General features: G+C 39.4%; 1 protein-coding gene across 3 annotated transcripts in view; it reads left to right on the top strand.

Annotated features, from left to right (window-relative positions):
• The window catches only part of LOC102173489 (protein DDI1 homolog 2), a 42,989-nt gene extending 17,620 nt beyond the window's left edge, over positions 1–25,369 (top strand). Inside the window, exons 6-9 of one of the 3 annotated variants that reach the window (XM_018060590.1) lie at positions 2,436–2,564; positions 9,958–10,061; positions 12,329–12,518; positions 17,334–25,369. In XM_018060590.1, coding sequence (XP_017916079.1) covers positions 2,436–2,564; positions 9,958–10,061; positions 12,329–12,518; positions 17,334–19,219 — 2,309 coding nt within the window. In that variant the 3' untranslated portion in view covers positions 19,220–25,369. Of the gene's footprint in view, positions 1–2,435; positions 2,565–9,957; positions 10,062–12,328; positions 12,519–14,811; positions 14,875–17,333 lie in introns of those variants that run through there. The other 2 variants (XM_018060592.1, XM_018060591.1) reach the window with 2 other exon arrangements.

Genomic DNA, 26,687 nt, shown 5'->3' with positions numbered 1-26,687 from the left:
GGGGCATGGCTCTTTCCCTTAAAGATCTTAATAGCCAGGTCAGGAGCAAAGAGTTCCCCACATGAGGATTCAGGTAATGCCTGTACTAAGTGGCACCTTTTCTCTCAGTAACAATCACTGCTCTCTCGTAAGACCACACGGGGCAGCACCGTGTGTGTGTCCAGTGGTCTTCTGCCCTCATTCTGTGAGAGAGGCTGTGTTCCCAGCATAGTAAAAACCCCTGCGCAAGTAGGCTTTCCTCCACTTGTTCATCCACAGAATATCTGAACGCGTGCTAGGTTTCAGATGCATACCTTCCTGGGAGGAGTGCATCTGCTGATTATTCAGTTTTTAAAATGTTTATGAAGTGCTGAGTGCTTGGGGGTAAGACTGGAGTTTCATAGGGCTCCTATGAGTGAGGGACAAATTCCTAAGGGGCCCTGAGATGACACTTGGCATTTATTGAGCCCCTACGATGTGCTGGGTGCTTAATGTATATCATCTTCCATTTTGTTTAATCCTCAGTACACCTATGAACTATGTTCTGTTACCCCTGTTTTATAGATGAGGAAACTTGTAGACATAGACAGGTGAAGCCAGTCTTCCAGGTGTATACGGTTCATGAGTAATAGGCTTTGGGTAAAGCCCCAGATCTACCTGAAGCCAGAACTCTTAACCACTGTGCAAAAATTGAGTGCATCTTAGATGAACATAAAGACCACATTCTCACTCTAACTGAGGTGCTCAGGTGTTGCTTCTCCAAAGAGAGACCCTTTGAACTGAGCTGTTTCCATGGGTAGAGAGAGGATCGGGGCTTTGACCTGAGCCTTGAGAAAAGGCAGGAGAGCGGTTAAAGGGACCCTTGTCATTTTGAGTTTGCAGACTTTACATCAGTAACCAGCTTTTGTGGAGTGAGGAAGGAGGTAAAAAAAAGAATTGCCTTCCTAAAATGCCTTTCCCTTCATTATTTCTGGACCTTCTTGATGCTAACATTCCTCGAATGCCAAAGAACTTTTAAGTGCCCATAAAGTATAAGTTATCTTGAGTAATATGAACAGAAAGTGTTAAAATTGAGTGAGAGGAGAGATCACTGGGACAGGACAGTCAGCTGGGGAGGTGGGTCTTGAGCTGGGCCTTAAAGCCTCAGTGGAATTCAGAGGAAGTGAAAGGAGAGGAGAGGGCACTGCACAGGAGGGTCAGAGTGAGTAAGAGGCAGAGGAGACGCATTCCTCCTGGTAGCGTGGACGGTTTAGGAGTCAGCTGTAAGGCTGGTGTCTGAATCTGTCCAGGCTGCTGTAACAGATACTGTAGACGGGGTGGCTTGTAAACAACACCGATTTATATCTCAGTTCTGGAGGCTGAGAGGTTTGGCTGGCAGATATCGTGCCTGATTCCTAGTTCATAGATGACCATCTTATCCCCGTGTCCTCACATGGTGGAAGGGGACAAGGGAGCTCTCTGGGGGCTCCTTTAAAAAGGCACTGAATCCCATTCATGAGGACTCCACACTCATGACCTAATCACCTCCCAAAGCCCTACTTGCTAATATGGTCACACTGGGAATTAGATTTTAACATGAGTTTTGGAAGAATCTGTAGCAGCTCGAAATGATTGGACCAGGGTAGGGTGGGATCTTAAGGCTGTGGTGATGTGGTTTAAAGCTGTTGTTTTAAAGACCTCTGAGCAGATGAATAAGTGATCTGGAGGAGGTAGTGTTTTAAGAAGATTGAAGGAGGTGACAGTTCTGGAGTATTCTATACCCCTCAGGATCAGAACTATTTCCTTGCTTTAAATTATACCCTTACAGAGTGATTTGGAAACCAGAGAAATTGTCCACTAGCTAGAGGGCTAGAGTGTGAGCTAGGGTGATGGCTGTGGTTAGAAGAAGAAAGGTCAGAAATTGCCCAGAATTTATTAACAGGGCTGGAGCTCAGTTTGAGAGTGGGGAGAAGACTGTAAGAAGAGGGGTTGAAAGCAAACAGTGCCTGCATTTTATGGTCATAAGAAAAAGAATTCCATTGCCAAGGAGAGAAGTCCAAAGAGAGAAGTATTTGGGGAGAAACTTGGTAAGATGTTTAGAGATACTCAGTGAAAACTGATCCAAGCGTGCAGCCAGTGCTTGAGTGTTTCCATCTGTAGACATAGTCTGACTTTTTGGAAATCCTTTCCAAGTATATTTGGTTTCTGTTTTTAAAGTTTAAAAATGTCATGTAATTATTATATTTAAACAATACTATTTCCCTCAACAGCAAGTTTCCACACCATGTTTCAGATGACAGTGTGAAACTGAAAGTTGAACTAAGTGTGGCACGAAGCCTGCTAGGTAGGAAGGATTTCATACTGACAGAAGCCTGGGAGTAGGCCTGCTTTCTGCCCTCTTCTTAGTGCTGTGTTTTTTCATCTTGCCACACATGAGGATTTGGTCTTTCTTATCTGATGTTTTCCCCCTCCTCCAGGTGCCCAGATGACTATTATGAGCCAAGCTTGTGCAGAAAGGTGTAATATTATGAGGCTGGTAGACCGTCGGTGGGCAGGAATCGCCAAAGGAGTGGGCACTCAGAAGATCATTGGAAGGGTACATCTAGGTGAGTGAAGGGTGCTGGGGGTCTTTGTAGTGTAATAGACTTTAAAAATTCCTTTTGGACAGGGGCATCTGATCCAGCACGCCTAATCCTTAGAAATTTGAGATCCTGTACGTTATCCGAATTATATATGTAACATCAGTTCAGCTGGTTACAAAAAAGAAACCACTAATCCCCTATGTACTACTTTTATTTCCTGCTCTTCAGAGATAATCCCTTTCCACTGTTTTAGCTGATTCCTTTTGGTGGTTACCTGTATTTTTCTAAATAACATGATTTCAGTGCTATATTGACATGACTATGTAAGTACCATTGAGAGCTAAGCCATTTAATTGAAAAAGATTGTTTTTCCTTTCATGTTGAGTGTATTTTCTCAGAATTAGTAGTTGTCCTGCCTGTGAGTGTGTGTCATTGGTTTTTTTATGTGTTACTCATCCCTAAACGCTTACTAGTGTGTAAATCTCCTTTATATATGTCATCCTATTGAAGAGGTTTCTTTCAGCCTAGCCTGGTGGTTCAGGGCTGTTTCATAGCTGCTGTTTTGGAATCTGGGTCCTGAAGGGTACCTTTTGCTTCAGTCTTAACCCTGAATAATATGAATCCCATACTTTTTTTTTCTTTTTTTTGCACACCTCAGTTTATTAAAGTACATCTTCCAATAACTTCCTGAGAAAAAGTACACAGGAATAAAGTGGATCCTTAAATATCAGAGCATTATCTTTCTCTACATTCTACCAGGCTAAGTTGGAAATGACTTTCCTTCATGATTTTTATCAGAGTTGCTCTGGAGATGCTGGCTGCTATTCTAACTCTTGGTCATCTACATGTGAGATTTCTCTTCCATTTCTGAAGCTTATAGATCTTCTCTTTGACCTCAGTGTTCTAAAATTTCACAATGATGTACTTGGGTGTAGATCTCTTTTCATCTACTGCACTAGATAAGCTTTCAGTCTGGAAAAATGGTTCTGATAATGATTTCCTCCCCTCTGGGATGTCTGATACTCAAGTAAAATAATCTACTATCATGGACTTGTCCTCTAGTTTTATTTTCTTTCATTGTGTTTGGAGAAAGAAAACCAGATTTCTTCAACTTTGCCTTATAACCTTTATGTTTGGTATAGTTTTCTTTCATGTTAGATGGTTTTCTCAATCTCTGGTGATTCTTGGCATCTGCTCATGTTGAAGAATGAGACACCAGAAGGCTGTTTGGAAGATTAGTTGGGTGGGCAGCCCTGGTGATTGTGGGTAATCTGTAAATTGGGGTGGAGAAAAAGGCTAATCTCAGTAAGGTCCCACTTAACCCGCCCCCTCCCCACCCACCTCAGTTTTCAGTTTCGTTCTTGTTGTATCTCTGTCTTCCTCTATGCCCACTTCTATTACAAGAGCCTCTGGTTCACCCTTAAGAAAACAGACCTCCAGTCCACTATTGAGGGGAGGTGATAGTCACTTGGCTGAACAGCGTGTGGGAGGGGAGCCCCAAGGTCCATCTGTACTGCCATAGACCTGCAGCCGGTGCTCCTGCTTGGGGCTCACTCCACCCCTGTTGGCAGAGGTATTTGTTTCAACCAGCTCATCAGCTTCTTAAGAGTTCTGTGATGTTAGAAAGGGTTGCTTCTTGGTTTCTTACTATAATCTGCTGTCTAGTTCCAGAATTGCGTTTCAGCCGTCTCTCCCATTGTGTTTGGCTTAAGTGATTTGTGGCTTTAAAAAGAAAAAAAAATGACTTTTTATTGTGGCTTTTTTAGGAGTAAATTGAGTTAAGTAAGTTGTGTTCAGTCCTTTGTCTTTAATCAGAATTGTTCTTTTTTTTGTTTATTTCTTTTTGTTATCCATGTAAATACTCACTATAGAGAATTTCAAAGCGTAGATGTAAAAAGAAGTGAAAAATAATTCTTTTAGGTGAGACTCAGTAGGAGCATCCAGACATAACTCTTTCTGGCATCTTTTTCTTGTAAACGGTGATGATGTAATATGTAGAATTTTATACTTCCTTTTTAGAAAAAGTAGCATTTCCCAAATGCCAGTATAAATTTCATAAGCATCATTTAAATAAATGCATAGGATTCTGTTGTATGGGTTTAGTGGTCAGTCTTTGGAGTAGATTTTTCCCCTAATACTTTGTCATCGTAACATGGACATGCGTTTTTGTTTGGTTTTGATCCCCCCGACCCCCTCAGTTAAGATTTCCCCTCAGTGAAACTACTGAATTCAAGATTGTGAATACCTTTTCAGGCTCTTGATGTTGTTAACTGTTATCAATCTGATTTCTCCAGCACTGATTGAATATTCATCTTAATATCCTTATACAATCAAGTATTATTAGTTTTTGTAGATAAACAAGTAGTTTTTATTTTAACTGTAAGTTACTTTTCTTTCATTGCAAGTGATAGTTTTTCTACCCTTTCCTTTTCATATTTCTCTTTCATATTTCCTATTTTAATGCATTTGTCTATTAGTCTCCATGTTTTCTATTGATTTCTGTAGAATAAGGATAGTTTAATACCTTACTCTTCTATACTTTTTTACACACAGTAGGACTGAAATTGGGGTAGAATACCAGAAACCAGTTGCTTCAGAGTCTGAATTCTTATTGTTTTTATGGTCTTTAGTGAGAAGATAACAAGGGACAAAATAAGTACCAATCCCTCGTGTCCTTTTGGTTGGAAAACTTGTACCGTTTTGCAACTTTGGCTGTGATAGGTGTCAAGAAAACCTTATAACAATAAGGGAAGTCAAATAAAGGAAAGATACAACATGGACAGGAAGGTTCAATGTGTTGAAGGTGGTACTTCTCCCACATTTGTCAACAGAAACATTGTAATACATTCAAAACTCCAATAAATTGTTCTTTTGTGTGTGTATGAGACTTGATGTGTTAATTTTAAATTTTATGTAGGCCCTTTGTGGCAGGAGTAGTCAAGATACACTGGAATAACTTCCCCTGCTAGATATCATTATTATACCTAGTATTATTATTTAACTTACATGTTGAGTATATCATATGAAATGGTGGGCTGGATGAAGCACAAGCTGGAATCCAGATTCCCAGGAGAAATACCAATAACTTTAGTCATATGCAAATAACACGACCCTAATGTTAGAAAGCGAAGTGGAACTAAAGAGCCTCTTGATGAAAGTGAAAGAAGAGAGTGAAAAGGCTGTCTTAAAACTCAACATTCAAAAAATGAAGATCATGTCATCCAGTCCCATCACTTCATGGCAAATAGATGGGGAGACAATGACAGACTTTATTTTCTTGGGCTCCAAAATCACTGCAGATGGTGACTGCAGCCATGAAATTAAAAGACACTTGCTCCTTGGAAGAAAAACTGTGACTAACCTAGACAGCATATTAAAAAGCAGAGAGATTACTTTGCTGACAAAGGTCCATCTAGTCAAAGCTATGGTTTTTCCAGTAGTCATGTATGGATGTGAGAGTTGGACCATAAAGAACGCTGAGCACCGAAGAGTTGTTGCTTTTGAATTGTGGTATTGGAGAAGACTCTCAAGAGTCCCTTGGACTGCAAGGAGATCCAACCAGTCAACCCTACAGGAAATCAATCCTAAATATTCATTGGAAGGACTGATGCTGAAGCTGAAGCTCCAGTACTCTGGCCACCTGATGTGAAGAGCTGACTCATTAAAAAAGACCCTGATGCTGGGAAAGATTGAAGGCAGGAGGAGAAGGGGACGACAGAGCATGAGATGGTTGGATGACACCACCAACATGATGGACATGAGTTTGAGTAAGCTCCAGGAGATAGTGAAGGACAGGGAGCCTGGCATGTTGCAATCATGGGGTCCCAAAGAGTCAGACATGACTGAACGACTGAACAGTTAGATATCAAGACCAAAAGACTAGAGCAGGAACAGACCCATGCTTGTGTGAACCTTGATAAATGACAGGAAATCTTATGGAGCAGTGGGGAGGTACCTGGAAATGTGCTCAGAGAATTGAGGATCTGTGTGGAAAAAGGGACAATTGACAATTGGACCCTGTCTCACATAACATACAAAAATCAACTCAAGGTTGACTAAAGGCCTGGATGTGTGAGGCAACATTGAAGCCTTTAGAGGAAAATATAGGGGAATGTTTTATGTAGGGAAGGGTTTCTTTAAAAGATAAGGAAATTATTTGATAAATATAGCCAATTAAGACTGAGAACTTTTCATCAAACACAAAGAAAATGAACAAACTAGGAATGAACTTAGTGACATACATAACTAATAAAAGATCCATATTTAGAATTATGCATATTCTGTGTGTTTGTATATCCTCCAACTCAGTGTTATATAAAAAATTACAGAAACATTTGAATAAACACTTTAAGAGGAAACTCAAATGGTTAGTAAGTGTGTAAAAATGGCTTCATCTCATTAATCAGGGAAATAGAGAATTATTGCCATATTTTAGATCGAATAATATTGAATGTTGGGAGAAGGTGGAACAGTGGCACCTTTCCAAAAACCACTGGAAACATTTTGGAAAATAATTCAATATCAAGTAGAGCTGAGCCTAATCTATCCCCTAAAACCCTGTATGTTTTTAGAGTATACCATTGAGATGCTCATGGCATGCCAGGAGACAAGCACAAGAATACTTAGGTTAGCATTGCTTACAGCAGCAGAAACTGGAAGCAGCCTGGAAGTTCCATAGCTCCAAAATGGATAAATCAGTGCTGGGGTCTTAGACATTACAGTGCTTACTCTTGCTTACTCTTAGAGGTGGGATAAGTGAAAGGAATATAGTCACATGCATCCACAGGAATAAAGTATCTCAAAATATCTTTTGAGAAGAAGCGAGTCATAGTTTAAAACCACAAAACTAACCAAAATGTTGCTTAGACATCATACAAAATAGTAAGGACTGTTAAAAAAAAAAGCAGGGAATGTTTAGCTTAAAAACAAGGATAGGTGGAAGGGTTGGAGGAGGAAAAGAATAGGCTATGAACTCCTTAGTTTTCTGTTTCTCAACCTGGGAAATAGATGCATGGATATTTGTTTTATTAGGCTTTATACTATATGTATCTCACATACTTCTCTGTTCATAAGATATGTGTACACACATCTTAAAGGTGTGTACACATATCTTAGTTGCTCAGTTGTGTTCAACTCTCTGTGACTCCCTGGACTGTATCCCTTCAGGCTCTTTGTCTATGGGACTTTTCAGGCACGAATACTGGAGGGGGTTGCCATTTCCTCCTCCAGGGGATCTTCCCAACCCAGGGATGGAACCCACATCTCTTGCATTGACAGGGTGATTCTTTACTACTGAGCCACCTGGGTTTCCCAATATAGAGTTAATAGCAAAGTGAGTTTCTTAAAAGATCCTATATATAAAATATGAGGAGTAATTGAGGAAGGGAGGCAATGCAGGAGACTTCAAGCAAAGAAACTTGATATAACAAGTGGTAGTAAAATTGGGGGAATTTGTCTTGATCTTTCTTCTTTTTAAAGATAGATAGATAGATTGATTGATTTATGGCTGCTCTGGGTCTTGGTTGCTGTTGGCAGGCTTTCTCTGGTTGCAGTGAGTGGGGGCTACTCTCTAGTTGGAGTGCACAGGCTTCTCATGGCAGTGGTTTCTCTTATTGCGGAGCACAGGCTCAAGGCTCACAGGCTTCAGTAGTTACAGCTCTTTTTTTCTTTAAAAAAACTTTTTTTCTAACTTTAAACTTCTTATTTTGTATTGAGGTATAGCCAGTTAGAGCTAGACATGGAACAACATACTGGTTCCAGATAGGAAAAGGAGTACGTCAAGGCTGTATATTGTCACCCTGCTTATTTAAATTATACACAGAGTAGTACATCATGAGAAACGCGGGCTGGAAGAAGCACAGGCTGGAACCAAGATTGCTGGGAGAAATATCAATAACCTCAGATATGTAGATGACACCACCCTTATGGCAGAAAGTGAAGAGGAACTAAAAAGCCTCTTGATGAAAGTGAAAGAAGAGAGTGAAAAAGTTGGCTTAAAGCTCAACATTCAGAAAACTGAGATCATGGCATCCAGTCCCATCACTTCATGGGAAGTAGATGGGGAAACAGTGTCAGACTTTTATTTTTGGGGCTCCAAAATCACTGCAGATGGTGATTGCAGCCATGAAATCAAAAGACGCTTACTCCTTGGAAGGAAAGTCATGACCAACCTAGATAGTATATTCAAAAGCAGAGACATTACTTTGCCAACAAAGGTCCATCTAGTCAAGGCTGTGGTTTTTCCAGTGGTCATGTATGGATGTGAGAGTTGGACTGTAAAGAAAGCTGAGTGCCAAAGAATTGATGCTTTTGAACTGTGGTGTTGGAGAAGACTCTTGAGAGTCCCTTGGACTGCAAAGAGATCCAACCAGTCCATCCTAAAGGAGGCTAGTCCTGGGTGTTCATTGGAAGGACTGATGCTGAGGCTGAAACTCCAGTACTTTGGCCACCTCATGTGAAGAGTTGACTCATTGGAAAAGACTCTGATGCTCGGAGGGATTGGGAGACAGGAGGAAAAGGGGCCGGCAGAGGTTGAGATGGCTGGATGGCATCACCAACTCGATGCACGTGAGTTTGGGTGAACTCCGGGAGTTGGTGATGGACAGGGAGGCCTGGCATGCTGCGATTCACGGAGTCGCAGAGTCAGGCACAACTGAGCGACTAAACTGAACTGATAGCCAGTTAACAATGTTGTGGTAGTTTCAGGTGAACAGTGAAGAAACTCAGCCATACATATACGTGTATCCACTCTCCCCCAAACCCGCCTCCCATCCAGGTTGGCACATAACACTTGAGTGGAATTCCATGTGCTGTACCATAGTTCCCTGTTGGTTATCCATTTTGAATATAGCAGTGTGTACATGACCTTCCCAGACTCCCTAGCTATCCCTTCTGGCATCCATGAGTTTGTTTTCTAAGTCTGTGAGTCTCTTTCTGTTTGTAAGTTTATTTGTATCATTTCTTTTTAGATTGCACATGTAAGAAATGTCATACAATGTTTCTGCTTCTCTATCTGACATCACTCAGTAGATTCTGTAGGTCCATCCATGTTGCTCAAATGGCATTATTTCATTCTTTTTAATGACTGAGTGATATTCCACTTTATATATGTACTACATCTTCTTTATCCATCTTTTTTCAAATTCTTAATGCCAGCTTTCCTCACCAGGGGAGCATGTATCCTAAAGGTATTACATATCAAGCCAAGTCTTGTGAGTATTATTTCTACCCAGTCCATTTTATGAGCTGATGCCTTCACTGGTTTTTAACTGGATTATTTGTCTTACTGAATTTTCATACTTCAGTCACTTGTTTGAGTGCTTTGGCTTGGCTTTGACTGACTGCAGAGAATAATAGATACATTTCTAAACTTTACCTTGAAAAAATGATAACCTCTTCCTTTCTTCATGTGCTTTAGCTCAGGTTCAAATTGAAGGTGATTTCCTGGCATGTTCCTTCTCTATACTTGAGGAGCAGCCCATGGACATGCTTCTGGGACTGGATATGCTGAAACGGCATCAGGTAATTAAGAGATCCACTTTCTTTTCACGTGGGCTTTTTGTGATTTACATGGTTATTACTGCACATTCCCTTAGTTGGGTACACTGAAACACTAAGAAGCATGACTTCAAACCTGGAAAGGTCCTTAATTGATGATATTGTCATACACAGTTTGAAATTACGTATCAGTAGAAATAGAATCTTTTTGTGAAATCTTTCTGAATCTGTTGAATCCTGCCATCTGTTTTGAGACTATAGTGGACAGTTTGGTTCTCTTGTGTAATTTTTAGTTTCTGGGTTGTTCAAAGTTGTTAAGTCATGTCCAACTCTTTGCGACCACATGGACTCAACACTCCAGACTCCTCTGTCCTCCACTACTCCCAGAGGTTGCTCAAATTCATGTCTGTTGAGTCAGTAATGCTATCTAATCATCTCATCCTGTCACCCGTTTCTCCTTTTGCCTTCAGTCTTCCCCAGCATCACTGGAGGAAGAAACCACTACAAGTTTCTTGATACAAGAACCCCATGAACAGCATGAAAAGGCAAAAAGTTTCTGAGTAGAACTCAAATAGTTTTTTGATGGATTTGTAGGGCTATGTACATAATACACAATGATGATTTTACTGAGAGTATAAGTTTAGTAAATCCTTAGTAGTTGATCAAATAGTACTTGGGAAGAAGAGTATCGGGATTAAGGGAAAAGATTACATAAGATGTTGGAAATGTTTGTTTAGTACAGGAAGAATAATTTATAAATGTGTTCATTTGCAGTGGTTTTTATGTTTCTACTCTGAAGCCTAATAATGTGTTGAAATAAACTCATTGAAAAAGGAATTAGTGTGCTCTTAGACAGTAAAAATTCACACAAGGTTTCATATCTTATCAATATTTTTATGTCACTAATATTTTTTTAAATTTTTTTATTGCGGTATAGTTGATTTACATTGTGTTGTTAGTTTCTGCTATACAGCAAAGTGAGTCAGTTATACATATATCCATTCTTTTTTTATATAGATGATTATATAGGTTCCTATGTAGGTTATTACAGAGTATAGACTAGAGTTCCCTGTGCTACACAGTAGGTTCTTATTAGTTATCTGTTATACGTGTTGTAGTGTGTATCTGCCAATCCCAGTCTCCCCCTCTTCTCCCTTGGTAACCGTGTTTGTTTTCTATATTTGTGACTGAGTTTCTATTTTATAAATAGATTCATTTGTACTATATTTTTAGATTCCACATATACAGAATATCATATATTGTCTTTGTCTGATTTACTTCACTCAGTATGATGGTTTCTAGGTCCATCCATGCTGCTGCAAATGGCATTGTTTCATTCTTTTTTATGGCTGAGTAATATAAAAATATGGAATGCTTCACAAATTTGCATGTCATCCTTGCTCGGGCAATGCTCATTTTCTCTGTATCATTTCAATTTTAGCATATGTGCTGCTAAAGCAGCGCACTAATTTTCTTTTCTAAATGTTTAATATTAAATTCCCATTAAAATATGTTGCATCAATAATCAAGGTACAGAATTTTAAGTTAAAGGAATGAGTGAATTCATGTATAAATAAAACCCAATTAAATTTAATTTATTAACTGCTAATTTTTCCCTTTTTCTTTATTTTTATTTTATTAATTTTTTAACTTCCCCTATTTTTAAGTCATGGTATAGATTAACAGTCTCCAGCTTTAACATATGTGTGTAATTTTCCTATATTAAGTAATTGTGAAAATGTACTGAAAAGCAGGCTAACAGAAATGCAGAATACTTTTTTATAGTGCTTGCCTTGTCCATGTATGACTTTTGAGACCATTGGTATAGACTTTAAATATAAGCTGTACTTTTTACACTTAAGCAAAAAGCAAAAGTGTGCAATTATAAAACAGACATACCATTTATATAGTTGTATATTTTTTTTAAGTCATTTATATATTTCTAAAAGGTGTGGCTGTGGATTATGCCTGGTAGTTTTCCAGATTTTTTTGCAGTGAGCAGGTGTTACATTTAAATTCAGATGTGAACCATTTCTGTATTTGACAAATAAGTGTAGTGTAAAGTATATCCCATAGAGATTATTCTGCTATACAATTTAAATATTTTTAAAAATTCTAAATTAACAGTGTCACGTAGATTAGGTAAAATCGATTTTGTTTTGTGTTTTTGTTTCGAGTCATCTCTGTCAATGTTGTTCTTTATGAATGGAGTTATGAAGTTCAGGGTCATAATTTTCCTGCTTCATGTTTTTTTTTCTGCCATCATCTGTCTTTGGTTTCTTCTTTGTAAGTGTTCTATTGACCTCAAGAAGAACGTACTCGTGATCGGCACCACAGGCTCGAAGACCACCTTCCTTCCTGAGGGGGAGTTACCAGAGTGTGCCCGGTTGGCATATGGGGCCGGGCGAGATGAAGTACGGCCAGAGGAGATTGCAGACCAAGAACTGGCAGAAGCCCTTCAAAAGTCTGTAGAGGATGCAGGTATTTGGAATGGCCAAGCTCGCGAGTAATACTCTAGTTATTGGTGGGTGAGCCAGGGAAGTTCGGGCTTCAGAGGGGAATAAGGACCAATTCATAATCCGTCTCGTCGTCCTGTCGTAGGTGTGTTCTTGTCTTCTTAACGCCTCCTCACATCTCCACATACAATACAGAAAAGCTCCCGTGTTTCAGTAGGTCCAGAAACAGCTATCCATTGGTGTGTGCAGGATACACTGGGGAGTTCTTTGCTTTGGCACATTTTGGTGGGACTCATAAAGAATCTTTCTTGTCTTTTTTTTTTCCCTGAAGAAAATTATAACAGTAAGCAGACACTTCCTTTTGAGTGAACATTTCCTGGAAATTCTCTTTTTCATTTCTTAGGCCTGATGACATTGTGTCTGTGACTGAGCAACCACAACTCTAATATCTGCTGAAAGTGCTTCCACCTAAGGTTTCTTCCACCACCACCCGAGTCTCAGTTGTTGTAGCTTCTTTAAAGAACAAGCCAAGTTTTCTGGGGTAAAAATGGAGGGATGCAGTCATGTTGAAAATCTCATGTCTATGGATAAGTTTTTTTCCCATCTGTAACATATCAGTGATTCTGGGATATATTTTCTAGAAGCTGAAGAGAAGTTTGAGTTATTTTAATGTCTTGAGCTGTAATCATTCATTAGTAACTTACATCACACATGGCATTTGCTGATACAGTAAAATATATTAAAGCTGTAAGTTAAGGGAATAGCTTTCTCCTAAAGACCAAAAAAAAAAGATTAGAGTTTTAACAAAGAGCAGCCAGATTTTGCCAGTGCATGTCACTGGAGAGCATTCAGTGATCTGACCTTGAGACTCCTTAGAGTAAGTGTGAGTTGCAGATGGCGCTTCCAAGCTGGCTTTGTTCGGAATCTACTCCATCACCACCTTGTGACTCAGTTTCCATATAAAATACAACTTGGGTGGTGATTTTTTTTTTTTTTTTAATATTTATTTATTTATTTTAACAGTCTTAATTCGCATGTATCTTCATCTTCATTGCAGCTACGATTTTTTGTTGCAGCATGTGGATCTAGTTTGACCACTGAACACCTGCATTATATGCAGAGTCTTAGCGCTGACCACAACCTGACAGATAATAGTTTCAACCTTAGCTACAAGGCAAGCTTGAATGGGTTTGACATACTTACTTAGAAGGTGTTTTATTATTATTATTATTATTGTTTGTAACTTGTCATCTTAGTTATAATGCTATTTATTAGTAAAATGAGCATGTATTGTCATTTTGTGAAACCTCTATTCTTTCCCTCCACAGTTTTGGTGCTTTCATTTGAGAAACACCAGCTGACAGTAGCTTAGTGCTTTTTAACCTACTAACCTTAGGCCCATTTACTTTGAAGGATGTACATTGTGTCTGTGACTGAGCTACCCTAACTTTAATATAACCATTACCCTCTTTAAGTAATTATTTTCTTTTAATAAAAAGTTTAGGAGATTAAAATAGAAACCACAGATGTTTTCAGCCATAGTGAAGGGGTATACCAGTTTTTAAAGGATTAAAAGGAAATGGCTCTCTACCTCTGTGATTACCTTTTGTTACTGACAGTATATAGCTTGTGCTAATTTTTGTAATATTTAAATAGTGAAATAATTCTTCAATATCATATTATATTTGTTTGGAACAAAAGCATCCTACTATTAATCAGAATCACCTAACTGTAAACATAGTAGATAAATGTATTTTTCCCTAAAAATTGTCTCTTTGGTATGGATACTCTATACAGAATATCTTTATCTTTTCTATTGATTAAAACATAATTTTAAAGTACTAATTCAGAGTATTTGAAAAAATAAAGAAGTTAAGCCAGGATAGGTAATCAGGTTTGGATTATTTTTCTTCTAAAAACAAATCTCAACTGAGAAAGAAATGTTGAAAGTTAATATCAGATGTGTTTGCTCACTTTTACTCCATAAGATTTCCATATCATGTAATTCCATCTATGGATCTACTTTTTTCATCTCTTTCACACATTTGCCCATGATTTCTCTGTGTAGGTGTAGAAAATTAATTTCTTCCCAAGTTCTGTTGAAAATCTGTTGAAGTTGACATATTGCTTTATGTATTGTGAGAGAATTAGAGCAGCTAGCAAATCTTTTTGATGTTCAAGCTACAAGAGCATCCCCCCACCTTGCGTCTGCAGTTCCTGATCTTAAAGATGGCAAAGGACTGGGAACTGCAGCCCTGCATGCTGTGTGGTTCGCATTGCTAACCCAAGTTTGCTTGTCTGTTTCCTAATTCAAACAGAGCGTCAGAAGCCATGATGCATGTAGTGTGTGTGTACTGCAGCTGGAGTGGGCCCCAGACCAGGTATTTATAGACGCCACATTCAGCCTTCCACCCAGTCGTCGTCTATGGTCTGAAAGTCTTTGTATCCGCAGCAGTTCTGAAGTTTAGCTTCTGTCATTCACCAGTTCACCTTGTTTAATCTGGTTACAACTAGCCTGTGTGTGTGTGTATATATATATATATATATTTGTATGTTGGCATACATATGTATCTAAGCACAATTTACCATTTAAAATTTTATCAGTTATTAGAAAGTCCACAGAGGAAAAAATCCCAGTGAAAACACATGACCATTTTGAATATCAGCATCATAGCACTTTCTTGTTGAAGATAACCACATTGTGAGGAATGTCATAAGTCCCTTTCTTTTGAAAAACTGGAAGTATATTTTTCACATTACTACACAAAAGTCCCAGCATTATACAGGGGCAGCAGTTTTCATCCTATTGAAGAAGAAATGGAAACTTAGACCAGGTGACTTGGCCAGGGTCACAGAGTCAGTAACACAGACAGGACTGAAGTTTAATCTTCTCACAAGAAACTTGATTTTTCCCTCTCTCCCTAGCCTGACAGTTTTTCCACAGGAGGCACTCTGCTGCCATTTCCCTGTAGCATAAATATAATAAATGTCAGCCTGAGTATACTAACTGATTTATTAAAAGGAAGAAAGGCAGTCTTTTTAGACTGTCAACCTAGGAATTTATAGGGGTTTGCAGGCTGATTGTAATTAGATACATAGCATTTAGTTGCTTCTTTCTTTCATTTTCCTCATGAGGATGGTTAAAACAGGCATTATTATTAATGTCCATTGTCCTCATCCTCTTCTGCTGTCCTGTAGTACTGACCTCGTCCTCCCCTACGTTTAGGACTTAGGCCAGCGAAACTTACCATCTCAGCTACAGGAGGATTATATGCTGCCTTCATAGTGAGTACGGAATTCACTGAGGTTGGTTCACCTTCGCCTCACCCAGTTATTATAACTGACATACCGTTGCCAAAGGCCACTACCTTCGCCCAGCTCTCCACTGCTAACATGGGCATTTCACTACAGTGCATCTTTCTGTTCCCATTAGCTGAAAATTGAACCTCTTTCAGTCAGCTGTCCAAGTCGATAAATAAAATTATTTACAGTGTTTCCATACTCTAATGAATATAGTTTGCACTGAGATATATGCTCTTATTCTGTTTACCCCTAAACTATAAGAAAGATTGTTTCACAGGGAGTCAGTAACTTCCTGACAGAGTGTTTTATCTTTTCATGTTGTTAACCCAGGTTGGATTAGAACGATTTAGAGCCACTTGAATCATAACTGCATTGCTTCATGACTTCTAAGGCACAGTTAACATGAAGCATTTGAGTCGCACCTGTCCTAACAATCTGTATTGTGATGTCATTTTTGTTGCCAGCCTTGACTTTTAGTTAAAGATTATGTAATAATTGCGTGGAGGTCAGTTTTTAGTTGGATGGATCAGTAGCAGAGGGAGAGTTGGAACTGATGTTTAATGACATCATGATGTTTGCTTAGAGGTGTGGTAATTAATCCTTCCATCTTTTATGAATGGTCAGTAAGTTGCAGTGAATCTACATTGTTATTGCCTATTGGGAAATTTATGAACTATATCCTTCCACTGCCCTCCTCCCCTGCCATTTCCCTTCCCTTAAAGTAGGGAATGTTCTTATAATGTTCTTATACTGTGTTAATACGATAAAGTAACTGATACTCCTTTTTAAAGTTGCATTGTTTGGTAAGATAATAATTAAGATTTAGTCTGTTTGATCTTTAGCTTTATTTTTGTTCTGAGTCAAACTCACAGTTTTTGAAATGTTCAGATAGAAATAGACTGTTTGCTTCTCTGTCTTCTGGATGTCCCTGAGTAGTATCACATTGTTATTTCTCAGACATAAATCCCAGATATACCTAGCTGTAGACTTCTCAGGGTTCACATTTGACACATTGAAGTGAATTGGCAGGAGAATCTTCCTAGTACCGAAATCCTCAAGATTATATTGTGGTTTTAAGAATCACCTGCGTAACTTACTGAATAAAGAGACTCCTGGGTTTATTCCTCAGGATAGTGTCCTACAGTCTGCATGCTTAGCAAGCTTCCAGGTGGTTTGAGGGCAAGTGGCAGAGAGAACACACTTGGAGAAAGTATTTTGGAGTTCTAAACCCACTGAGAGTAAAGATACATAAATGTCTTTCAGTCTTGAGGACTAACTCAGCCATTCTGTGGTACATATATAAAAATTATTGAATTCCAACACACATAGTTTGTCAAGAACATGCCTACCTGTTATTCTGATGCTATGATGTTGTTTGCCACAATGAGAAGGGTTCATGTATAAAGTCTGTGAATATAAGACAGATCCAAGTTTAAGGACCTGATTTTATCTTGTTTAAATTTATATCTTCTGATAATTTAGTGGCCTTTGTAACCTGCTGATTAATCATTTTTCCTTTCACTGTCGTTCTCTGTAGAGAAAAGCGGTAAAGAAACTACCTCACTGGGAATGTCATCATTACCAACTTCAGATGGATTTAACCATCAAGCCCATCCTCCAGGACTGAGTCCTGAGATTAGTAATCCTGCAAGTCTTGCTCACTCTGTCTCTGCTTCAGTCAGCCCTATCCAGCCCAGTGACCCAGACAGCATTGAACCTAAAGCTGTGAAGGCTTTGAAGGCTTCAGCTGAATTCCAGATAACCTCTGAGCAGAAAGAACATCTTCCTCCACAGGATCTTTCTGACTGTGCTCCTTCAGCAGACAGTGCTCCAGCAAACCAGAGTCCAGCTATGCCTTTGCAGAATTCACTTGAAGAAGCCATTGTTGCAGACCATCTAGAGAAATCTGCTGAAAGAAGCACCCAGGGTCTCAAATCTCATCTCCACACAAGACAGGAAGCTAGTTTATCTGTCACAACTACTGGGATGCAAGAACCGCAGAGGCTTGCGGTGGGGAGAGGTTGGCACCCAGAATGTCAGGACCCAAGTCAGGTGAGTGGCCTTCAGCAGCATGAAGAACCAAGGAATGAACAGCATGAGGTTATACAACAGAGTGCTTCCCATGACCAAGACCATCTTTGTCACACAGGGGACCTTGAACTTCTTGGAGAAAGGCAACAAAGCAGTGCTGGTTTAGAAGCTGCAATGAAAGGAGACAGGCTACAGCAAAATGTGGACCTTCCGGGTACAGGGAAAGATGCTCTACCTTCAAGATGCCTTGGCTGCTCAAATTCAGAAACACTTATGGAAGTAGATGTTGTCGAACAGTCCCTAGTTGCTATGCGGAATTCAGGAGGTCAGAATACCACTGTCAAGAACATTGGTGCATCTGATCTCATCTTAGATAATCCCTTGATGGAAGTAGAAACATCAAAATATAACCCTTCCTCTGAAATTTCGAGTAATTCCATTTCTACTCAGGATTTACAGCTTCTAGAAAGTAATGTTGAAATGTCTGAAATAAGTAAAGAATGCGGGGATCACCCTTCCTCTTTAGTAAGTCTCTGTGGCAGTTGTCAGCCCTCTATAGAGTCAACAGAGGAATCTTGCTCATCCATAACGGCAGCCTTGAAGGAACTTCATGAACTTCTGGTCATTAGTAGTAAACCAGCTTCAGAAAACACATCTGAAGAAGGTATCTGTCAATCAGAGACAGTAATTGAGGGCCAAACAGGTATTAAGGACCTTTCTGAAAGATGGACCCAAAATGAACGTCATAGAGCAACCCAGAGTGAGCAGTGTTCACAGGCCTCCTGTCATCAGGCCGTATCTGTATCAGTGAAGACAGAAGAATCCCCAGACACTTTGGCTGCCGCTGGAGTGGAAGATGTAGACACTGTTAACTTGAGGGGTCCAGGTGATGGCCTGTTAACTGATAAGGAAGGTGTCCCCAAGCCCAAGGAGTCAGTAAACAAGAGTAGTTCTGTTACTGTAGCCTCAGCAGAAGCGTCTAATCAACTACATTGCACCTTAGGTGTAGAGATTTCACCCAGACTGTTAGCAGATGAGGAGGATACGCTCGATCAGACTTCTGAGCAAACTGAGTCCTCGTCACCCGCTTGCATCCTGGTTAAAGATTTGGGTCAGGGCACACAGAATCCAATGACAGACAGGCCTGAGGCCGAGGAACATGTCTGTCCTGAAGCTGCAGGGCAACTTCTAGAATTTGAACCATCTACCAGCCATCCGTCACCAAGTCCCTCCTTTCTTGCACCGTTAATTTTTCCTGCTGCAGACATTGACCGGATTCTCCATGCCGGCTTTACTTTGCAGGAAGCTCTTGGGGCTTTGCATCAAGTTGGCGGAAATGCAGACCTTGCACTTCTTGTCTTGCTAGCAAAGAACATTGTAGTTCCTACGTAACCATGGAAAAGTGGGCTAGACCATACTCTATTCCCTTAAAAAAAGAAAAGTTGTATATCTACACACACAGACACACTCACCACATATACAATATAAGTAGAAACCTGCAAGCAGAATGTTGAGCCAGATTTTTTTTTTTTTTTTTTTAGATTTTTTTTCGGCCAAAGTAATTTATGATCTCTTGTCTGATGAATTTGTCTATCCTATTTGTTAAAATTTGGGCCTTTTTAAATGTATTGGCAGTATGTGCACACAGAAGCTTTTTATTATCATTAAGATGATGTATTCTGGAATAAAATTGATGGTTTTGTGTATAGCATACCCTTTTAGAATGAGAGTGAGTGCTTTAAAAAGCAGAAGCCATGAGAAAATCCCACCACCCATGCAGCTGAAAGCATGATGTGGCTGTGTCTGTGCTGTAGGCAAGGTATGGCTTATTGACTCATTTTTTGGTTTACAAACTTGATCATATGGTTTGATGTTTGGAATGCATTATGATTCATGGGTTGTAACAGGAAACTGAAGAATAGTTGAATATTTCCTGGAGTAGTATGTTTCCATTGGTGTGGTTAGGATTTCACCTTTTAATGCAGTGAGTTGGGAGGGCTTAAAACTTGGGCTGCTGCTTACCTCACAGGATTCTGCATGGATTGCCAGATAGCTTGGGTGGGATTTTGTGAGGGAATTAACATCAGAGTGTAACATGGTGCTACCCAGATTAAAAAAAGAAAGGAAAAACTGTAATTGCATTTGCCAATGTTGATGATGTTTCAACAACTGTTGTGAGTGAAATAATGCTCTAAACACTGGAATTTACTAGTGATTGGGTGTGGTAGCATCTCACTGATCACATTTCAACCCTTAATGACTCATGGTGAACTTATGTTCAGCTGATGGGTTGGTTGCCAGCAGTTTATTTCCTTTCCAAACTCATCTTCTAGGAAGTTCTTCTAAAGCTCAGTTTGAGCTGTGTTCTGAGTGAAATATTCAAGTGTAATAACCTTGTCGCTGGTTCATCTTGGTGCTTGGAATGGTCAGTCTATTTGGTGAGTGTCTTTCATGGCAGTGGAAATAATAATTGGGAGTTTCTGACTCAAGTGGCCTTGGTAGAGTTTTCCATCCCTTTCTTTCCTCAGGAGTTTCTTTTTTAAAGCAAGATTCGTCATATTTGTGTTTACCATGTCAAGATAGAGTGGGGCATAGTATATAGACGTATTTATTGTGGCCTTTTTTTATATGAGGACTAGCCCTTGGAAATCATTGTCCTGTGGGCCCCACTGTGCAATAATTCTACTGGGTAGATTTTAGATTTTTTTTTTTTTTTCCTGAAAGATAAACTCTCTTATATACCTAGCAGGAATCTGAAGTCCTGGTTTTATTGAAGAAAATTTTGAGAATGATAATTCCTAATTCCAGGCGGTGATTTGCAATGTGTCTGAAACAGAAGCTTCAGAAGGGTGATTTGTGAACTTTAAATGTTAAGTGATTTTTGTCTAAAGTCTTACTCTCTTTGAGAGTTATTTCCGTCAAAATTTACGTCATTGAGCACAATCAAAATGGAGGCTCATATCTCAGGAGTTTTTTAAATCTTAATTTGGGGGCACTTAGACATTGCTCTTCTACCCTATTCCATCTTTCTTTTTGCTGTGATGTTTGTATGTGTATTAGGAGCTATGAGTGATATGATGGAAAGTCGCATAGATTCCTCGTGATTCTCTGAAGTTAGGAAATGGTTGACAGAAAGAGTTGTCGCTTACTGTGTTCAGGGTGGTGCTCGAAACAAGTTAGCCAGATTGTCTTTAGAGTGTTCTTTTAGACAGTCCTGTGCTGTAGACCCTTTTGCCTGCCCTATGCCAAAGATACAAGATGCACTAGGAACCTGCTAATAGGATTTCTGTCAACCAGCTCTTAGAGCTGTGACTGCAGTTACGTAGTGGTGCTATGATTGAAACGAAATTGAGTAGCCATGCAATGGGCCCCTGATTTGCTTTATGGGAATGACTGGGAATTTATTCTGAGCTTGTCAATCTTTAAGGTTACAAAGTGGGGTGAGTGTAGGGTGGGAGGACTTATTGATGACAATAGTCTCCTCCAAAAGGCCTTCTTTATAAAGATGGGCCTCTTAGTTTTCTGTACAAGCAGTTCCTCTGAACACTGCTCAGAGACTTAACCACTGAATTTTCACAGTGTGGAGATTTGGGGGTCAATCCCAGGTGGGCTGTAGAATACCAATCCAGAAAATGTTTCATTACAATAGCTTTTATTGTATGTATATGTATATTTATTTCTAGGAGAAAATTCAATAGGTAGGCCTATAGTTGTACACGTATTCTTATTAGGAATACTTTGGATGAGCTTAACCCATTTGCCAAATATCCCTGTCCTTTTTCATCATTTATTTTCAACTTATAGTTGCTTTTGATTTTTTTTTAATCTTCCTGTCCATTGTTTGTGTGAAAGTAAAAATTGTTGACATTGTCAGGATTTTGAATCATTTTTAAATTTAGCAGTTCTAAAACACAAAAGGAATTAAGGAATATGACATTAGTGAACCTCCATTGTCAATTTTTATGCAAAGTGCAGAAATTAGACATTAACTTCTCCAAGAATAAGATAAAATCATTGTGAACTCCTCTGATTGCCAGCAGAACTGGTGAGGCTAGCCATTACCAGTATGGGCTGCTTTATTGGATAGCTCTTTTGTCATAATCAGTAATGGACAGCCTTGTGAACAGTGCTTACCTCCAAGAGTGGCGTCTGCTTATTCACCAAAGAGAGGAGAAGATTTCCTTCAAGTTGGTTCCCGTGTGTAAGAATGTGTTTGGTAACCAGACAGCTGTAGGCTCTAGATTTTGCCATTGTCACTGGTAAGAATTATTTCCACTTGTACCTCTTCAGGCATCCAGACATGGTCTAATAGCCTTCATCCCACCGTTTGGGCTTTGTCCATTATCATAAAGATTATCAGTTGCTTGGCAAAGGGAACTAGATAGATGATAAGTGTGTGAGAAAACTGTTCTGCCTTGCAGCCTACAAAACTTCCAAAGCTCCTTGTCTCAATACATACTAAAGGGAGACACACACCGAGTATTTTTTCCCAAAGGGTTTCTCTAGTGAAAGAGTTACATGAAAAGATAAATGAGACTTTGTGTTACCGATTTTATGATAACCAGTTGAGGTGGAATCTGCCTGTTTTTCCCTTAGCACAGCTTTTCTATCTCTAGCAAAAGCCATAAAACTTTGGGTTGGTTTATAACCATTAACTCGTGTATATATACATGTGTGATAGATATCCTGCAGTTAATTTTACATAGATTAAAAAGCAAACGTTTGTTAATCTTCAGATAACAGTCTTCAGTCATGGTGAAGACTTTTATCCCACCATGTTTATAAAAAACAGCCTTGCAAGTCACTGGCCAGAAGAGTTGCAGTACATTCTGATTTCCTTTTCCTGGCAGTTTGTCACCTGCAGAGAGTGTAAGCAGGGCAATTGAACTGCTATGTGTTTCCAACTTGTTATCACTGGTAGCATATCATAAGAGAAGCTAACTGGATTGTGCATTCTTTAGCACAGATACCAAAAAGGCAAATTTCTCCTTTGAATTTGGTGACTTTGTGTAGTCTGTGGCTGAACTAGAAACAAACGCAGTTCTAAAAGAGTTCCCCTTCTGAGAAAATGAAGGTTACCTTTCACGTTAGGAGATTCATAAATTAAAATAGCTGCTTTCTTTTTGAAAGATTTAAACATGCCGATTTACAACAAGGTAAACTCAAAGCATGTCCGTGAGAACCAGAAATGTCAAATCATGGCTCAGGTTCCCCAGTAGTGTTCCCTCGATGGATGTTACTTGGGAGTTAATTATATAAATCATGGAACTTAAGGGAGGAACCTTTGATGTGCTTGATTTTCTCTTGTGCCTTAGTTTCTCCAAATAGCAGAGGCATCAAGTTTGAGTTGGGGTGGGAAAGGGTGGAGAATGTCTGAAAATGGCCCTCCTGGAGATAGGCATGTATGGAGTGTCCTAAGGGCTCACCTTTATTGTTGATTGAGTTATCCTGCACCAAATCATTTGATTTCCCAGAAGGATTAGATTTCCATAGAAGTATTATGACATGGCTTTTTTGCATCAGGCATACAAAAAGCAAAATGGTTTCTATGTGTTTATTATGTTCTTTGTTGTGCTATCAGTATTACAGTGGTAAAAGCAGAAGAAGTTCAAAAAACCCTGTTTGAGCAATGAACTGTTACTGTCTCAGACTGCAGTTTGAATCTTTGAATAAGAATTTGTTATTCACTCATGAGACATTAAGTGACTGGTGAGCACTGAGGATAACAGCAGTACTGAAACAAACTGGAAACTGCCTTGTAAAGCTATCAGTCTCGTCAAGAGACATGAAATAAATCTTAGCTTCAAGTGAAAGATCTATTTTTGCCTATTAGCATCATTTATTTTAAAAGTCGTACTAGGATGATTTGATTCAAATTCAAAGAAAATGGAAAAGCAGGCTCAAAATGGAATTAGAATCTGAGAACCTAAAACTACTCTTAAAAATGTTTTTGAAAAAATGAGATTGGAGAAACCAACAAAAAATGTGCTAACATTTGGTGGAAATACTTGAAGAGATTAAGGACAGAATTCAGTTTACACTGTTGGTAGAGGGGGAACAGGCAGGATAAAAGTGCAAGTAAGTAGAAGATGACCTAATGTGCACCAGTGACAGTCAACTTTTCCTTCTATCACGACCTCCTTCCATGCAGGGTAGAAGTATGGACTGTGCTATGGCAGCCTTCCTGCCGTCTTTGAGCCAGCTGCTCTGAAATACTAACCATCTGGGCCATCAAGACTTAGCAGAGAATTCTGGAACATTTGCTGTTTTAAAGCAGTTGAGTGCAAAATGTGAAAATAGAACTCTAGAGCAGAGAATGTAGCAAGCAATGGTTCTGGGACTAGATGAAGGGCAGAATTTATTTACAAGAAAATTCAGGCCTCTGCCAAACCTCTTCTGCAGGACAGCTCCATCAAAAGGACATTCTTGAGCCTGTCACCATGTATGTGGTAATCCTGAGGATACAGGTAGAATTTCTGAACCTTAACCACGGTGACTTCTAAAGTTTACAATTAGAATATCCTTGCAGGTTTGTCAGTTACATACTGGTAATCTAGACCTTCTGGGGACTAAAATGTAAGAGGGTATAGCAGATAAGTTTTAGAGCACAGTCTTACGGAATGAAATCTACAGAGGAAGTTGGTGCAAGGGTGTAGAAGATGGGAAATTTCCCTAAAATAAGGAGATTTGGGGTGGGGATGTGGAATATGAAATTAGAATAATTTTTACAGAATTATAGTTCGCTTCATATGTACCATAAAGAGGTCTTCATTAGCTAACTTGGGAAAGAGGTGTGCTGGTAGATTTTTTTCCTGGGAAGATACATAACTAATAAATTATTTTGTTTACCAGGAGTTTGTTTCACATTCAGCCTTGAAGGATGCATCAGTGGCTTAAAGAAAGGTAGACCTCTCTAGTTTCCTATATATTCAGATCAATTCAGCATACTGTTTGCTTTTTTTTAAACTGCACCTACAATGAACGTTGAATGCTCATTTTTATTCAAAATTAATCATTTCCGTGGCAAGTTGCGCTAATGGCCTTTGCACTCAAATAAGGTTTGTTTACCAGTTTTGTAGCCATATTTGGCAAATTTTAGCAAATAGAAGCCCCTCTTTTCCCTCTTATTTGTTCTTGAAATTGTTCTTTTATTGGTTTCCTGATTTTTCTTTAAGCTTTGAGACCACTGCATCTTACAAGAACTAGGCTGGTTGGCAAAATAGGCTTGCCAGCAGCTCTTTCACTCCCATAAGGCTTTGGTCTTGAGAGTTGGGAAAACTCTGAGAACTTAAGGGAACCAAACTCAGGAATCCCACAGTTGGTTGCATTGTGCCATTGGTTTAGGGGCTGGACACAGGACCTGTCTGCCACTGAGTGAGCTAGATGCATTTGGGTTTGAGTTGTCACATACTGAAATGTAAGTCAGCCCTAAGTAATCAAAACACTTTTATTTTATTTTTCTTTTTTTATTAGGAACTTTCTGAAGAAAAAGTGATGTGTAAAACATTTGATATTTAAGACAATAAAGTTTTTATCGTAAGACTCTTGTTTGATCAGTTTTCTTTTAAATTGATATGGTTGGTTACTTTTGTCCTTGTCTCTGTCTCCCAGCCATTTAAATAATTTATGCCTAGGCACTGTGACTTGTGGCCGTGATCCTAAACACCAGAAGGAGCGAGCCACTTCCAGATAAGTACTGCAGGTGGATGACCATATGCTGATGTGAAATGGTGACAGCTCCAGCAGTGATGCACAGCAAGAGAGACAGCGTTGGTGACAGGGCTCTGTGGCTCAGACGAGTCTCTAGAGCAGGATCCTCAGGTGTGGATTCTAACCTTGCCACTTAACCGCTGTGTGACTTTGGATAACTTCCCTAACCTTTCTGTGCCTTAGTTTCCTCATCTATAAAATGGGGACAATTGGGGTTGTCATAGGGGTTCATGAGTAAGTTAGAAACACCCTTGGGTGTTAACTAATGTGGAGTTCCCGCTTTTTGCATGAGTGTGTGCTGTGGGGCCCTTATTGAGAGGATTTCCAGTGTGCTTAGCCTTCCCTGATGGCTCAGCAGGTAAAGATGTGGGATGACACAGGAGGCTGGGGTCAATCCCTGGGTCAGGAAGATCCCCTGGAGGAGGAAATGGCAACCTGCTCCAGTAATCTTGCCCAGAAAATCCCGTGGACAGAGGAGCCTGGTGGGCTACAGTCCAAAGGGTCACCAAGAGTTTGACATGACAGAATGGCTAAGCAGTAGCCAGTGTACATGGATCAGCTGATAGATACAGGGGCTAGTCTAGACACATCCCCTGTTCTGTTTTTACTTGACTATCAGAATGCTGAGAGCCAAAGCTACTTCTAATTGGAAGTAAGAAGTACTAATTATTTTTCCATTGTTCAGTTCTTAATCTTTTGATAATCAGTTCAATTGAAATGAGGTTTCTAGTACCTGATACGAGTGGAGGAAGTTGTGAAACATTAGTTATTGGTGGAAAGAATTCTAGATCTTTGGTACAGAGAAAGGGAAATTCATTGCATCTGTATTTTAAGGCGGGGGAGATTTACAAGCATCACGAAAATGAATTTTGGGATTTTCAGCAGGAATCTACAGCTTGCAGGAGGAAAATAGAAGAAAAAGGATATACATTTAAAAATAGAAATACAGAGGAATGGGGGGAAAAGTTCGAGAACATAGTAATAAATTTCAAAATGCAGATTAAGCAGAAGATACTTCATCTTAAAGGGCTAAATTGGCAGATACTGCTTCCCTGTTCAAAACTATTAGTGTTCTAATAGGACTAACAAACAGTTCAGTCGCTCAGTCCTGTCTGACTCCTTGCAACCCCATGGACTGCAGCACATCTGG

This window comes from Capra hircus, chromosome 16 (assembly GCF_001704415.2).
Source record: "Capra hircus breed San Clemente chromosome 16, ASM170441v1, whole genome shotgun sequence".
Classification (NCBI taxonomy): domain Eukaryota; kingdom Metazoa; phylum Chordata; class Mammalia; order Artiodactyla; family Bovidae; genus Capra; species Capra hircus.
Note: the sequence above shows the minus strand (reverse complement) of the source record. Positions and strands in the feature narration are given on the sequence as shown.